General features: G+C 37.8%; 1 protein-coding gene across 3 annotated transcripts in view; it reads left to right on the top strand.

Annotated features, from left to right (window-relative positions):
• The window catches only part of NALCN (sodium leak channel, non-selective), a 243,044-nt gene that overhangs the window by 184,384 nt on the left and 41,719 nt on the right, over positions 1-16,941 (top strand). For all 3 annotated transcript variants that reach the window (XM_026859826.1, XM_026859811.1, XM_026859819.1), the window contains exon 18: positions 12,215-12,288. In XM_026859826.1, coding sequence (XP_026715627.1) covers positions 12,215-12,288 — 74 coding nt within the window. The remainder of the gene's footprint in view (positions 1-12,214; positions 12,289-16,941) is intronic.

The following is a 16,941-nucleotide window of genomic DNA, read 5'->3' as shown; positions in this document are numbered from 1 at the left end:
TAGCACAGTTTATTCAATGAGGTCTTACAATATGAAAATGGAATGCTGCATTCTTGTCAAATTTTCTCTTCCCTCCAAGAGCAAATGTGCATGATCTGACTTTAATTTTTGAATTGAAATAAGTGTTTGCAAATTGGTTTTGAACTATTCAACCTGCTTTAAGCACATACTTTTGGATTTCCATGCCTCAAGAGTAGAATCAATGATGAGTAATATTTCAGATAAATGTAGCTTAAAACAAGGTATTTACACATTCCTATCAAGAGGGAGAAAGCACTAGGAAGGATTTTGTGAAAGTAATTACTCTGGCTTTCTATAGTTACAGTTGCCAAGGAAACCTCACTTTTGTATGAACAAATCTTCTTAAAAATATCTTATCCTTAAAACAAGCTTGGAATGACTGCTTGCACTTAGATGTAAACCGTACATGCATACTTCCCTTTCCTTTGTAAAAAAAGAAATCTGACCAAACATTTAACTAATCCCAGTGCTTAGTAGGATGTGTTCCCACTGCTCCTGATAGCAGTGCAATGGCTTCAGAAACTTTTCACATCTTTTTTGCATTGTAATTGTTGAAAAAAATATGGTGGAATCAAAAGCTAGGATACTGCTGGCAGATTTGACTCTGTCCTTCCTTTGTGGTGCCTTAACTGTGACTAGTTCCTCCAGTTTCTCCTGTACTTATATCTGTGTTCCACACTTGCTGAAGTGATAGGAAGTGTTTAATACATACATTGCCTTATTTCCACAGCAGCAACATTCTGGTTTTATTTCCCTAAAAATCTGCCAATATATATATATATGTATGGTGTTGTTTTTGTGTTCAGTATCAATCTGACCCATAATTTGTGATGATCAATAAAGCAAATCAGTTTTTGTTCTTTTATATTAGGGGTTTAGAAAGTTTTTCAGTATTATAATTACCCACTTTCTTGAAAAATTTTCTTAAGTTGTAAAAGAGGGATAGGTCTTCATTGCATTCTTTCTTTTTTCAAAATATTTTACCTTCTCATAATAATTGAAAAAAGCATATATTGCTATAACCATGACAACAATCGCTTTGAAATCATTTTCATCTATGTCAAATCAAAATAACAGCTTTGGAAAACAGATTTCTCTGCTATACTCTTTTTTTCTAGTCAAGTCTGTGAGTTCCAGAAGTTTTTCTAAGTCTTCCACATTTCTAAACTATTATCAAAGAAATAAACTAGCCAAACGCTAATATAAAAAATTACTTTTGGATACCTAAATGCTCTTTACCTTTTATACATTCCCTAAAAGTTCTCTCTTAATGTGTGGGGTCTGAGTGGGTGTATGGAGACAGACTGTGCCATGTCCATTCTTCTACATCCAGTGCCAGCAACACATGGGCTATCTCCCATGGATGATTGATAGGCAGCTTAGCATGATGCTTTGGTTGAGTTGTTTATGATTATCTGTATCTGTGTGTGCAGAACAGGGATTCTCTGGGGTTTTCTGAACACTGCTGGAAATGCAGGATGGTCAGTTTTTACTCTCTGCCTGAGTTCCTCCTGAGCAAATTTTTTTAAAACCATTGATCTTGCCACAGACTTCCTCCACAGCATGCTGAGCTAATCTATGCTGATGTGGTCTGCAGGCCACGAGTTGAAGAGCTCTGAATCTAATCAGAGAAACGAGGACTGTCCAGGTTGGTGAGGATACCCCTGTTGTAGTAGAAAGTACCATGAAGATACTTTCTGGTGAAAGAAGGAATACTGCTCAGGAAAAGTCCAAGTATATGGAGACAGTGCTCTTGTAAAATTAATAGAAAAAGTATCTGAGGAAAGGGTTAACAAATGAAAAGAGGGAGTTAGGGTGTTACATGAACATTGTAGATGTGGGAGAAGGGGAGTTTTAGAGACACAGAGAGAAATGTTCTTCTATACTTCCACATTTGTATGAAAATTACTCACAGTATGCTGGGAATTTCCTTAGCTAACCAATATTTCAGTAAATTCTTGGACAGGAGAACTGGATGAAATATGGAAACATATAATTTCTGTGTGAGTGGGTGGATGAGAAGAAAGGAAGTTGGCAGAAAATAAAGACATCTCACTGTGGTGGCTCTCACAGGAGCCTGAGGGATAGTCACAGCCAGTTTCTAGAGACAAAGAACTAAACAAGCTCTAAGTTTTACAACAAATCAGGTGTCCAGTAAAATACAGCTGATTTGGTCATAGAGCATTGGCCTCGGCTTCTTAACTTCAAGGCTAGAGTCAGAGGAGCACAGAAACACCTCTGAGTGCTTTCATAAGAGACACGCAACTTTTAGAAAGTGCTGCAGAAAATTGTTGTGAGGACACTCCTGAACTGGTTACTTATCTTTGGCCACACAACACAGCACATTGCTGTTAAATTGAAGTTCAAAACTGACAGACTCATGAGATGAACTTGGAAAATGCCTATGACTCAATATGTACAGATATCCATGTGCGTGTTTACAGCAGTGGCACAAGGAGTGAATTACAAAACAAAGAAAAAGAGCATTTAATATATCCATGTATTTTATAGTTCAGATTTTGAACATCTCCCATATAATCAAAGGAATATAAACAAGCCAGCTCTTTTATTTCTGCATTTGTAAGATTAATTGGACAGTGGCAAACATATTTTGTCTTTTCTGTCCTCTTTATCATCCTGTTTCCTTTCACGTGTATGAGTTTTGGTTTTAGCTCTGCAAGGAGTGAAGTTAGTAGCCATCCTTTCTCCTGTGGGAGCAAGATCCATCCTTAGGGTCTACCTCCTGTGAAAGCTCAACCTCCCATGCCGTATGCTTCTCCCACTGATTTCCTGCTTATCGCAGAATGTAGCTGCATGACAGGAGGTCATGCTCAGAAAGTGAGGGCTTATCTCAGAGGTAGCTAGAGCCATTACCATGGAGGACTATGGATATTAAGCAGCAGACCTCACACTGGATTCTCTATTCTCTGGGGAGTCGGAGCACTGGGGTGGTATGTTCCTGATGACCTGTGTTGACTTGCAGGTGGGCTGCTGAGCTTTGCACCTGCCTTTTTTAGGCTATTTGCCTTCATTCCCAGATATAAATCTGCTGATATCCACTAAAGTTAGATGGAATGGAACACAAACCTCAACTCAATTATGTCTCATCTTGGAAGGGTCTCAGTACTTCCTTGAAGATTTACACCCTTTCATTTATGTAAAAAACATGATCTCTCAACACCTCAGGGAGAGTTTATGATTTTATCTGTTTACAGTTTCACATAACAAATATAACACACAAGATTGCCCACAACTTTTAATGTGTTTGGTTAACATCATAGATACTCCATTTATGAGCTGCTGACACATGCCACCTATTCTTGATGGTGTTTAATCTGGCAGTTTATTCCTGCATGTCTTTTTTTGATCTGTGCTCAGCTTCTTTCGTTAACTATTCTGTTTCTTTTGAAAAGAATCACATATATTATGAGAGTATTCTGAAAGGACTTTTCCTTACAGAAAGTATTTGTAATTGTAAAAGCTGAAAAAGCCTTTCAGCTTTTCTAAAGCATAGCTTTTAGCAATGAAGACAGAGTGTCCCAAGATATCCTTTAGAAAATCATCAGACATGAAGACATACTCATAAAATTTATTTGTAATTTTTCCTTCTTGGAAAAAAACCAAGGGTAGAATATTTATTCATAAATTGTCATTTCCAGAATTTCTACTTGTTATTGTAATAAATTTATGTCCCAAGTTAATCAACCTCTTCTGAACTTTATTTTTGGCATTCTGTTGTGCAAAGCAGGATTTTGGCACAAAAACTGATAGCATTCTGTTGTGTTCCTGATTATTCTTTTCTCTAAGTAATTTGAAAGAATAATTTTATCACATTAATGTTGAATATAGCAGAAACTAATAAAGTGTAATTGCACATGAATTCCAAGTAGAAAAGATTCTTTATTTTTAAACACTAATAAATACTACATTTTTTCTAAAGTAATTCTTGTAGAACTTTGTGCATAAATATCACCAAAAATCATTCAAACTTTATCTTAATCTCCCTTTACTATCTGAGTAGAACTCTGTCCTGCAATTTCAGTTTCCATATACTGCTTGTTAGTTAAACACAGCCAAGTGCTTCAGTCTTAGATATTTATGTCATTCACAGGATATTGCCAAAATCTAGCTATAACATTCAGAAAAGTCATTAAAACAGTCTAACTGCTGGAACAGCTTCTGAATCCTGCATTTTCTTGCTCATTACAGTCTTGATTTTCAAATATGATTTTTGTCCCATGTCTATCTACATCAGACCTTTCTAATGAAGCTAATATATGTAAATGAAGTGATGTATTTCAGGTTTTCTGAAAATTAATCAGGAGACCTCTTTGTCTGTTTTGCATTTTTTGAAGATTTTGTTCATTTTCAGAAAAAAATGGATATGTAACAATGTCCCTATGTCCCTTTGTCTAAATAATCAATTTATAGAAAAAGACACATTCTCATTAAGTATTTTTCCACATACACATTTCAGCTGGTAATGTTTAACTTCCATGATCATGTTTCCCTTCAGAGCAGAGAAGACAGAACTGCAGTAGTAACAAGACTCTGTTCTTGTTATGGTCTGTCTCTCGCTTCTGATGATTTAAAATTGACACCCTTGACTCTACATAGTATGTTCAAAATTGTGCCTGGAAAAGACCAATTTTCAATTACATTCTGAGAGGAAGGAGGCTGGGGACTGGATACTTTGCCATTTTCAAAAAGTGCCGCAATTCAGCACTTCTTTCTGCCATTACCTTTCTCCTTCATCAGTTTTGAGCTAAAACATGTCAAGGGTTTGGTACAAAGGCTGTGAAGATGCATTAGAACACAAGGGACTGATCCTGTTTCTTCAGTCAAACAAATTACAGACATGGCAAAGTTTTTAGGGCTGTTGTATTTTAACAGAAAAGAGCATGCATTAGTTTGGAGTGAAGGGAGAGTCAATGAGGGGTTGGGTTACAGGAAAGCCCTTCTATTTGAGCCTTGTACTCTCCCTTTCCCTGCTCCTACTGAGGAATCCAGATCACCTTCTCCAAGCCCTTTGGTCTCTCTCACCCAGTCACAGGACTCATTCATAAGAACTGATTAAATATAGTCGTGATCACTTTGTTCTAGTGAAAGGAATTATATGCATGTGCTTGTGTAACCAGGAGTAATGTTCTTACTTGTTCCCCCAACCCAATTTACCTCCCACTTGAAACTCCCAGCCTTTATCAGTCTTCTTCCATTCCCAGTCCAGTCCAGCCTGGCAGTCCCTTCCTCCCTTAGACCCTCAAGATACCTGACTCAAGGTGTGGAGTGGAGCCTTATCATCACTATGCACCCAGCAGAATGTATTACAACTCCACATCACCTTGGCCAGGAGCCCTCACTTCCACTCTGCTGTCGGCTACCATGAGTAATCTACCCAGCTCTCTTTACTAGCTTTTCCCAAGGTCTCTCTGGCTCCTGCATCAAGTAAAGTTTAAAAAAAAAACCAACAAACCACAACAAACAAACAACAAAAAACCCCAAAGCTTTTCCAAGTTTGCACTTGCCAGAACAATCAGAGGGCCGGACCACCTTTCCTATGAAGACAGACAGAAAGAGTTGGGATTGTTCAGCCTGGAGAAGAGAAGGTGCCAGGGAGACCTTATAGCGGCCTTCTAGTACTTAAAGTGGGCCTACAGGAAAGATGGAAAGGGACTTAGTGGGGCTTGTAGTGATAGGACATGGAGTAATGGTTTTAAACTAAAGGAGGGTAGATTCGGACTAGATACAGGGAAGAAATTTTTTTACAATGAGTGTGGTAAAACACTGGAACAGGTTGCCCAGAGAGGTGGTAGATGCCCCCTCCCTGGCAACATTCAAGGCCAGATTGGACAAGGCTCTGAGTAACATGATCTAGTTGAAGATGTCCCTGCTCATTGCAGGGGTATTGGACTAGATGACCTTTCTTTTCCCTTCCAACGCAAACCATTCTATGATTCTATGAAAAACCTACCCATTAAATTGCTGAAAGTAAAATCTCAGATATGCCAAAGGGAAAAACCAAGCCATAGTATGACAAGACATATAAGACAGGGATTCTTCTCCTTCCCTAGAGCTTCTTCCCAGCCTGTCTGAGATGGACTATTATCATGCCCTTTCAGTCTTTGGGGGTTTTATGAATATGCTAATATTAGCCTTGTCCACATTCTCAGACTTAATTGAAAAAGGTTATGAAATGACATGTAAAGTTTCCAGATCAGTAATCAGATAATCAGAAGAACATGGCTTTCCTTAACAGACAGACAACAATCAAGAGCTACAAGAGGAATTAAGGCTATTTCAGGTCAGTGACTCCCAAGAGTTAAGGAGATTATGCACACTTCTGATTCTAGACTTCTGATCAAAAGGGACAGCCTTTGACTCCTCCTGGCAATTACCTAATGCTAGATCACTTTCTTGACTGTTTAGTCATCCTGTTTCTTACACGAGACAGCCTTTCCAAGGGCTAGGTTTTCAAAGTTGAAATGAAAATAGTTTTACTTTGAGAGAGGGAAATGGATTAGGTGATCTAGAGGTCCCTTGTGATTGCATCTTTCATGATTCTCTAGGCATTAAGAAAAGTTTTGAAAAGAGCTGAAGAAATTCCCCATTGATTTCTATAGTATTTAGTCACTTAACCTGCTTAAATTCTTTTGAACATTTTGTTAGGTACCTACCATCAACTTGCAGTCTGGCCTTCCATCACTCTTCATATTTTTGTCACATTCCTTTTGATAGAATCTGATCTCTTCAAGCCAAAGACGGATAGGCAGAATGTTGTTGAACAAATAATAATGTTTGCATTTGAGAGGCTGCACAGCAAACTCCTGTGGGCCAAAAATACCCTGTATTTAATGGAATCCTTAAGTTTTGACAGATTCTGCTCAAATACTTCCTTACCATTTCTTAAAAATCACTGATATATTTCTTGTCGTATCGACTCTTCATATTTTCCCTAGAAGCTGTACATGTTAAAATAACAATATAATAACTAACAATCTGTTCATTCTGCAAGTCTACATAAACCATCAGTTGGCATCCAACAAATTCCAAACTGAAACAGAAGCTTTGGATGATTTTTTTTTTTCCTTGCTTGGAATTTCTGGCATGGTACAGAAGATTATTCTTATATGGTCTTGTAGTTCCCTATAAAAGATTGATATCAACAGCACTAAGCCAAAATTCCTAATTTTCATAGAATAATCAAAAAATTGCATTAGAAAAATATATTGCGTGCGCCTTTTTTTTTCATTGTCAACCAAACATTTCCGACATTTATATCTCATTATTTACTTATGACCTTGTCTGACCTTGCATTGCAGAACACCCACCACCACTTGTCTGTTCCGCCAACTCTGCAGTGGTCTGATACAAAAATAATACACTACATCACCAGTTTTTACCTGTTGATAACATACATTTTCCCATCAAATTCAAGTTGAAAACAATTGCTTTATGCAGCGTTTTCTGGGGTTTGTGCACTGCAAATATGTCACTAGGAAACTATATCAAAGCATTGACAATGGATAGCATTTCTCAAAACTTAAAATTACTGAGCCTTATCTTAGCTGTTCCAAATTGGCATAGATCTGCCTAAAGTCAGCAGTGCTGTGCCAGTACACCTAGGCTGTAGGACTCATCCACAGCCATTAGCTGTCATCTACCAAAGGTACCATCCTGTGTTGCTCTGATCTTAATCTTATGCCAAAGATGTTCTTTTTCCAGGGTACAAAGCCTGGAATTTTTAGTTATTGATTTCTGCAGTACCTTTTCAAAGCAGCGGGTGGCACTTGCAGAGCAACAATGTTCTGTGGTTTAGCTTCTTTTAAAAGAGTTGCGCTGGTTTATCGGTTTGTCCTTGTCGGTTTGGACAAACGGGATTTCATAGGATGTAGCATTCAGATCAAGTTCACACTGACAGGACTGAGTCATTTATCTGCCTGAAGTCTGCCCTGCCAACAGCAGCAGTGAAGGGTGCCAGCACTTGTGGATGAAGCGCTACCTGCAGCTTTTCTAATTCTGTGTCTACAGGCACATCTGTGTAAATAAAGGAATGTGGGAACCAAGAACTTGAGTTTATTCATGCTTTCGTGGGAGCACATGCTTTCCATCTAAAACCTTTTCATCCAGGAAATATTATCAGTAATTTGCTGACCTGTCACAGCTGTTCCTTACAGATTAAAGTAACCTGCAGGAGTTCTTTAAAATGTGTTGTTGAAAATATATTTAACAGCAATCAGATGCTGTTAGGTGATTTCAGGACAGTGTCTTACACTAAAAAAAAAAAAACACCAAAACTCTCTAGCAGAACACTATATGGCACTGTTATCTCTGTACTGAGTGTACTTATAGACTGCATAAATAAGTAAATAAATAAATAATGGCTAATAAGGATACACTGAGGGTGTCCTCACAGTACATGACAACCTGTAATAAAAAACTCAGCAGGCTAAACAGATAATACCCTAAAATAACCTCAGTGGAGTATACTGTACTTATTTAATTCCACATCATCTGATCAAGTAATGTCTTTTGTACATTACCACTGTTAATAATTTCCTCTGCAACATTCAAGAACTCGGCAGGTATTGTAAGTTTTAATTGCCAACCTCCTTCTACACCAGCATGCAGCATCTAGACATTATTAAACAAAATACTGATCATCACCCCCATTTTCTGTTTGTACAGTTGCATTGCATTTGCCTGGTTGCTATGCAAATTTGGAAAATTAAATAGGAAGCAATTGGGTTTATTTATCTAATACAGAAATAAGGACACATTTTAAAAATACATACTAATGTTTGATGTTCTTCAACACATATATTAACATATGCATGAGAAACGGATCAGTCGTGCATGTCTAAAAATACTATCTTGTATTGCTTCTTCTGGATATTTCAAATTTAAGATAAATTCACCAGGGTTCTGGTGAAGCAAGTACTCCTTAGTCCTAAAGAGCAATGAGGACCATCATCTTCAAAAGCCATAATCCTTGGAAGTGCCTGGCTTGTATTATCCATTCCATTTTGGGTGACTGAGGTCCCTAGGCAGCAAAGTGTAGGATCTTGTGCATGCTCATGTATTCTTGGATTAAAGAAATTGATACCTGGCTCCATTCTCAATTCTGTCACAGTGCAGAGGCAGACAGGATGATAACAAACCTCCAAAATTTCACCTAAGGCTCAGTCCGTTGGGTATGCTTAGACCATGGTCAGTGCCCAAGGACATACTGCTTCAGGTGCAAGTTTCACAGCTAGTCCATCTGAAAAGAAGTGCAGGAAAAGTAAATGCACTCTTTTCACAGATAACCTGGTGCAACACCCTGTAGTCTGGTCCCTTCCCTCATTCCCATGAATTCTTAGGCATTTTTTTTGTTTAATCATCACTGAATAAAATTAATGAATAGCTTTGGTAGCAGGAACTAGAACCCAGTCTTTTCTCCCCCGTCTCAGTGCCTCTGGACATGGGCTCCTTCCTGCTGCTTCTCTTTGTCCATGTTGCACCATCTGGCTGTGCAGTGGCCAGATACCAGAGTGCAGCAATGTCCTTGCAAATCTCCAGCAGATGACTAGTGTGTTCACTGAAGGCTTCCAAAACAGCCGATCGAACCGTTTCCAGCTGAGGCACATAAGGGATTGAGCAGTACGCTTTTATGCAGAACATACACCACTAACCTTCCTTGTTAGTCTTGTAACCTAGAGGGAGGATTCAGCAGCCCCTGGTAGATGAATGTGCCAGATCTAAGTAGCCCTTGACCTAGAACTGCAAGCAGCTATTCTTGAGATGTTCTTCTTCCTTGCTGGCACTAGATGGTGTAACACTTGTCTTGAGAAGCACTAAATGTATCTGCACAAGCGCCCAGCCTCCCTGTAAAATCTTTGAAAAGTAGACTCCTCGTTCCTGCTTTCCCAGGGCACGTTTCCTTGTTGACGACCAGGGTGAATTTCCCTGCTTGGGCCACACACTTAATGCCAGGGTGTTCTGACACCTCTTTTAAACACCAAAAAGAAGTGGTCTGTGCCAGATAGGGAGCTGTAGACAATTTCAGGAAAATTTATTCGCCTCAGCTTTTTTCTCAAATCAGAGGAGCAAAAGCTGGAAATTTGGAAGGAAAGTAATGCTACATGTGTTTGAAATCTTTTTAGTTTCTAAGATGTTAACAAGCAAAGAATTGTTATTAGAAATAAATGGACATAACAGATTAGTAGGCAGCACACATTTTTTCCCTGATATTTGATGTAATTGCAATTATTCTAAAGTAATTATTTATAACAGGAAAAAACATCTGAAACAAAACAGCTGTTTTTCCATCTTTGATATTCCTGTAAGTTTGATGTTCCTAGTTGAACCCTAAAAAAATTATTAGCTAACACCTTGCAAAAGAATAGATACCACTGTGGCTTAGAGGTTTCTTTCTGCAATCCTGATAAGGGGAAAAATCAGTTATCTGGGATTGAATTGACATTAATGTTACTAACAATAGAAGAAAAAAAATGTGAAAGAGTTGCCATTGCTTCCACCATTGTCAGTTATTTCTAAATCCATAATAAGGTACCATGCTGATAAATCAACTAAACCTATGCTGAGGTGCTGCAAATGAGCTAAAACCTACACATACATGTTCCAATATATGAAATATTTAACCCTACACAATATTTAATATAATAGTATATCTCATATGGTGATTTTCAGTTTGTTTAGATACCAACCATATCCAGGCAATGGAACAAGTTTTTGGTTAATATTCAACAATTCTGTTACTGTATTTTTGATCTTAACTGAAATTCTAATCCCTTATTTTCCAAACTACATTCTAAAATGTTCAATACTTTGTTTCAGCTTTCAAGTTGCAGTTTTTTTAAGGAACAGACAGATTCTCAAAATAGTGGTGTTTTCAGATCAACTGTGTTCTTCCTTCCACAAGCTGTACACAGATGGGTTAGGTCTTAAGAAAGGTTAAAGGGGCCACACTTGAAAAGGTAAGGGTTAAGTACGAGATTGTATCTTCTTGTTACAGGTGTGGCTTAAAAAGCAGTACCCATTTAACTAACAACAGCCAGTCTAATTAACAAGTTTTAAGGTATTTTCTAGGCTTCTGTTCTTCTCCAAAAAAACCCATCTTACTGTGAATCAGAGTAAATCTGAGTCTTGAGAGAAGTTCTAGGAAGATTATTTGTCAATGACTCTGGATTTCAGGTAGTGCTTTAGAAATCTATTACTTACATCCTTAGGTCAGACAGAGATCAATTAAATCAAATATTTATAATAAATAGTTTTAAAGAAATATGCTTAAAGATTCCATTTCAGATTGATCAAAAACAGGGCGTGCATTACTAGGAGCTCCCAAATCTCAACCATTTGCTTCAAAATAACACTCTCTAAACAGTTGACAGAATTAAGTCTTACAAGGTGCCAGAGGCTTTCTGTACATCACAGGTGCAATTCCTCAGCTAAATTCTTCAGTTGTGCTTCATACCTTAATTTGCCATGTTTGTTAACCACTTGCTTAGGAATTAAGTGCTTGTTTTTTTCATGTATCTCAGTCCATTCATTTAATGTTCAGGAAGTCCAGTTCACGAGAATATGCCTAAAATATTATTTATGACTAGAGGCAAGCACAAGCACATTTTGTTCACCCCATTTTGCTCTACATCAGGGGAAAAAAAGGGACCTAGTTTCACCTCACCTAGCTCTAGGCACTGAAATGATACATCTAAGCTTCGTTAGCTGGCTCTTCTGTATAGACAAGGCATGTCTAGAGTATGATCCATCCTAGTCAAAATACAAAGTGAAGGAGGAGTAGCAAGGATTAAGACAAAGATGCCACTTGGCCAACCAGAGAAGAAATCTTTAATAAAGGCAATAATATTACTGCTAATCAGTAAAGTTTACTTGGTTCTTTCTACCCAGAACTAGCTAGGGATTGAGATAGGGAGGCCAAAAGCTGTAAGATAAGGCTGGGATCTTAGATATTCCTCAAGGAATTTGCTTTATGTGACCATTTTGATATTTTCAACCATCCTTTTCCTGGAAAGGGACACCTGTGCCACAGACTGTGAACAACAGCTTTATGACAGAAAACATTATGTGTTTAATTTTGTGTACGCAAAATCATAATGTTTTGTTGGTCTATCATATACTTATGCTATATTTTATGGCAATTAAAAGGTACACTGTCTTTTTCTTAATTTTATAGCTCCGTAAATCTGTTTTCAGCATCAGAGCAAGAAACCTCCTGGAAAAAGAGACAGCAATCAATAAAATTCTAAGGTAAGAGTCAGCAGTGATTTGATTTTGGTTTGGCTCCAATCTGTTTTCTTATAACCTTGTTTTTCATGAATGTTACTGTATGTATAATATTTATGATAGTGTATCCCTTTGTAGTACACCTCTTGCCTTCATTATCAAAGATAAATTGCTCTTTTCTCTGGCTATATTATATGCTTGAACAGCAACAAGAGAGAGATTGTTCTTCTTTAGTATGTATTTGAATTCTGTGTCATGCAGAAAGATCACGTTTCAGCTTTTTTCACTTACTAACCAAAAAAAAAGTCTCTTCATAAGCAGTGTTATTTTGCCTGAAGAATTGCAGCCTAGTTCTTGCATATAAAGGTTCGCAGGGGTTGTACACTAGAAAACATAGACCACAACTAATCATATTACAAGTCGGAAATGTACAATTAAGAAGATTTCAAAATTGTGACTTCTGGATTTCTTGAATGTTTTAATAATGATCATACATTTCAATTCCATATCAAGTAAGTACTCAGCACCATAAGTAAATAATGCAAGCCTCCAAGACCTATGCCTAAAATTATCATATGGGTGGCACCATGCTGCAGTTTTCAATGCCACTATTGGTTTTAGATTAGAAAGTCTTATCATTGATATAAGGCGCATCAGCAATGCCAACAATTTATAGATAATTCTTTTTTTCATATTTACATTCTCACCAGAGCAGGTACATCTCAAGAATATTGTGAATGAGTGGTCCCAGATAAATGCCCATTATAAACAGGAACAACTGATCTGAGAAGTACAGCCGTGGGATTAGATTAAGTATGGCAGTGTTTTATGAGGAGCAGTGCACTAGGAATTCAGTGTGATTTCTGAATTATGAAGTTGCTTGAAAAGTGCCTAGCAATTACATGTCATTTGAGAAATACTACAGCTCTAGTTCTTTTTAATACGCTATAAGAATACAGCACTGGGAGAACTGTAGAAATTAATGTGAAACTTTATCTGTCTTTAAATCCATGGTAATGAAAACATAAACAATTACTAGTTCAAATCAATGCTCTTTGTCAAAATGTTGTTGAGAAATGTAACTACAAGACCATAAGTATTCCATTTTAACAAAACTTAGGACTCTATTTGTAAGCATTTCTTTCAGTTACATGAGTGTACCTTGATTTTACAGGCATTACTGTTACAGATAGATAAATACAAGTCTCTTTGTCCTAATCAAAAAAACATTTTAAAATATGGTTTAGATACAGGCTTCATGGCAGTGTTTCAGTAAAACGTTTGTAATGAAATTCTGTGTTATGTTACAACTGTGAGATGTTACTGAGACCTCTTGGCTTACACAAATGTCAGTTTGTTTGACACATTTCTACCACCATACCACAGAGAAAATACGTAGACAAAGAGAATACCCTACTTTTTTATATATATTAAAAAAACCCAACCCTGTGACATCTTCATTCTTTCTTACATAGAAGAAAAAAAATTAAGTCCTGCAAATTGAAATTCATAATTCTGATTAATTCTTTCCATCAGCACAGAACTTTCTCCTTTTTAGGAGAAGTCTAAAGCAGAGTAGGAGGAGAATCCAAGCAAATGGTTTAGACTTCGCTAACAGATACCAGGAAAGAAACTGAAATCGGTCCTTTCAATTTCAATCCTGCTGAATTCCTCTTGGTCCTTTAGAGCATGGCTGCTGCTGAAGTTTTGAATCTAGGAGGATTTCTCATCAGTTCACCTGAATTCCTCTGAAAAAATATTTCAGAGGCAGAAGAAGGAAGTTTTCATTTACTAATCTATTAATTTATTTTAATTAATCTATATAATCTATTAGTTTAACTTACATTTACTGTGCTTTCACATCTAATTGCTGGGTCATCAGCAATGAACTTTTAAAGAACAGAGGAAAAAGGAGAGAACTTCTGTCAAGTAAGAAAAATGGGGAGTCATATGTTTTCTAATGCTCTCTCAGGATGTTTTTAAGTAATTAACAAAGAGGCAGTCTTATTCTCCTCCTGAGAAAAAGGAAGAAATACTATTTATTGTTACTTGTTATTGCCTCAAAATTGTTAAAGAGGCTGTGAACTGTGGCATCTCCAGTACATCTGTTCCAGCATAAGAAAATTGTGGTTTTGGTATATCTATCTGGTGGGCACACTGAAAGAGAGCATTGCCAGTCTTGGCCCTGCTGGTCCTGAGCCCTGACAGAGTTTCTATGCTGTTTCCAGTGTTGACGTTGATGCAGGGGAGTTTTACAGAGAAAAGTGGTTCATATATTCAATACTAGGTGTCTCACTTGCTCATCTAATGTTACATTATGCAGCAAAATAGAGGTTTCAGGTCTCTCTTATTTTCCTGCAACTTTCTTACTGCACTCCAGGGAAACTATCTATTCCCTGAAAATCCTTGCTTGGAAACTAACCTTCACCTGCCCCGTTGAGATCTTGGTGCAGTTAGTATGGGGAACAGAGTCAAGGATGTAGCAACTACTGTCTTGCATACTTTAATTACTCGAGCGTTTCCAGAGAAGGGCAACAAAGCTGGTGTAGGGTCTGGAGGACCTGTCTTATGAGGAGCGACTGAGGGAACTGGGGGTGTTTAGTCTGGAGAAGAGGAGGCTGAGGGGAGACCTCATCGCCCTCTACAGCTACCTGAAAGGAAGATGCAGAGAGCTGGGGATGAGCCTCTTTAACCAAGTAACAAGCGATAGGACAAGAGGTAATGGCCTCAAGTTGTACCAGGGAAGGTTTAGACTGGATACTAGGAAGCATTTCTTTACGGAACAGGTTGTTAGGTGTTGGAATGGACTGCCCAGGGAGGTGGTGGAGTCCCCATCCCTGGAGGTGTTTAAGAGTCAGGTTGACATAGCGCTGAGGGATCTGGTGTAGTTGGGAACTGTCAGTGTTAGGTTAATGGTTAGACTGGATGATCTTCAAGGTCTTTTCCAACCTTGATGATTCTGTGACTCTGTGACTTCTGTGATTCTGTGACCAGTGATTTGCATCAGAGCTCTGTGCATTTTCACAGAGGCTTAACTCTTCACATAAATCCATTCTGAGGTGGGCACTTCACCCTTCCAAGGAAAATGGAAGATAGAATTGAGTTACAGACAGTTAGAACAACTTTTTCAGAACACAATCACATTTACTAGTGCCTCTAAATTACAAGCAGCGCCACTTCTTTCTGAAAATTATGGTGCATTTCCCTCAGCAGCAATAACCACTTCTACAAATTCAATTCTTCCTGTGTATCTTCAGTGTTTCCCACTTTTGTATCACTGTCTTGGTGTGAGCACTGCTTTTCATCTTAAAAGCAAGTTTTGTGCCTGTGGTTCTTCTGACCCTCATTCCTTATGGGATCATTATCTTAAGAATGGGTGTCTAGTCCTTTATAGTCCCACTGGCTTTCTGAAGTAGGGAGGATGGAGAAGGTTCAGGCAAAATGTTGTGTACAAACCAGTCCTTTTTTTTCCATGCTGAGGATAAGCTGTAAACAGCACAGCATGATGGGGAAACTGAGCAAATTAAAATTAGTCTCACATAGTCCAAAATATAATCAAAGTATGTAGTGCAGAACCTGATTCTGGTGTCTGTCATGCTTCACAGAATGGTTGTGGTTGGAAGGAACCTCTGGAGGATCATCTGGCCCAACCTCCTTGCTCAAGCAGGGGCATCCAGAGCCAGTTGCCCAGGACCATGTCCAGGCAGTTTTTGAAAAACTTCAAGGATGGAGACTCCATGACCAATCTGGGCAACCAGCAGCAGGGTTTAGTCACCCTTGCATAAGGATTTATGCCCTTATTTTATAAAATACAAGGAATAACTTAAAAGTTCTCTGGTCTGTTGGTAAGAAAATGAAACTCAACAAAATCACAAAAATTCATTTTATTATAAAATACATATTGTGACAGTTTAGGAAAGTTAGCATTTTTTAAATGGGCAGCTTTCTATTTGCTTTTTGTTACAACTGATGCTATAGTCAAACTGTAAACTGGTGCTGGGGGTATGCAATAGGATTTTCACTGTTCTAGTCAAGATTGTCTGGTGCATTTACTGGGCCTGAGTGAATAAGATGGCTCATGCTTAAGTGGAACTTTCAGTTTCATAAACAGCTAATGGAGTGAAGTGCATTTTTCATTTGAAACTGAGACTTCCATGAGTGCATCGGGAGGGCAAGGGGACGGGGGGAGGGACGGGGCATAATTGCTTGAATTAAGTATCCAGTTTTACTAATTTGGTAATATGCTAGAAGATAATTCAGACTGTGTTCATACAAATGTTTCTGCAAAATACAGGGATTTTTTTTCTTATTTTTCTTAATACTAGAATGAGCTAGAAATGAGATTCTTTGTGCTTCTAGGAGAGTTATGAAGTTAATCTCTGAATAAATACTCTCTGGACACTAATACTTTAGTATAATACACCACCTCTCATAATAGAGTGAGCATACATTTTCATTAGTTTGTGTTGAGGAGGCTCTCAAGTAAGCAAAAAACAACCAAATCATTAAAAAAATTATTTCCAACACAACCAACACTCTGCAAACATACAATGGCAGATTCGAGTGTCTGTAAGAGGAGAACAAAACTATCCCACAAACTTGCTAGAGTTTAACAACACAAAATGATGCTCTGTCACTCACCTAAAAAAAAAAAAAAAAAAAAAAAAAAAAAAAAAA

The sequence above is a fragment of the Athene cunicularia genome, assembly GCF_003259725.1.
Source record: "Athene cunicularia isolate RWA chromosome 1 unlocalized genomic scaffold, athCun1 chr1_part1, whole genome shotgun sequence".
NCBI lineage: Eukaryota > Metazoa > Chordata > Aves > Strigiformes > Strigidae > Athene > Athene cunicularia.
The sequence above is the reverse complement of the archived record's forward strand: the minus strand, read 5'-3'. Positions and strand labels throughout refer to the sequence as shown.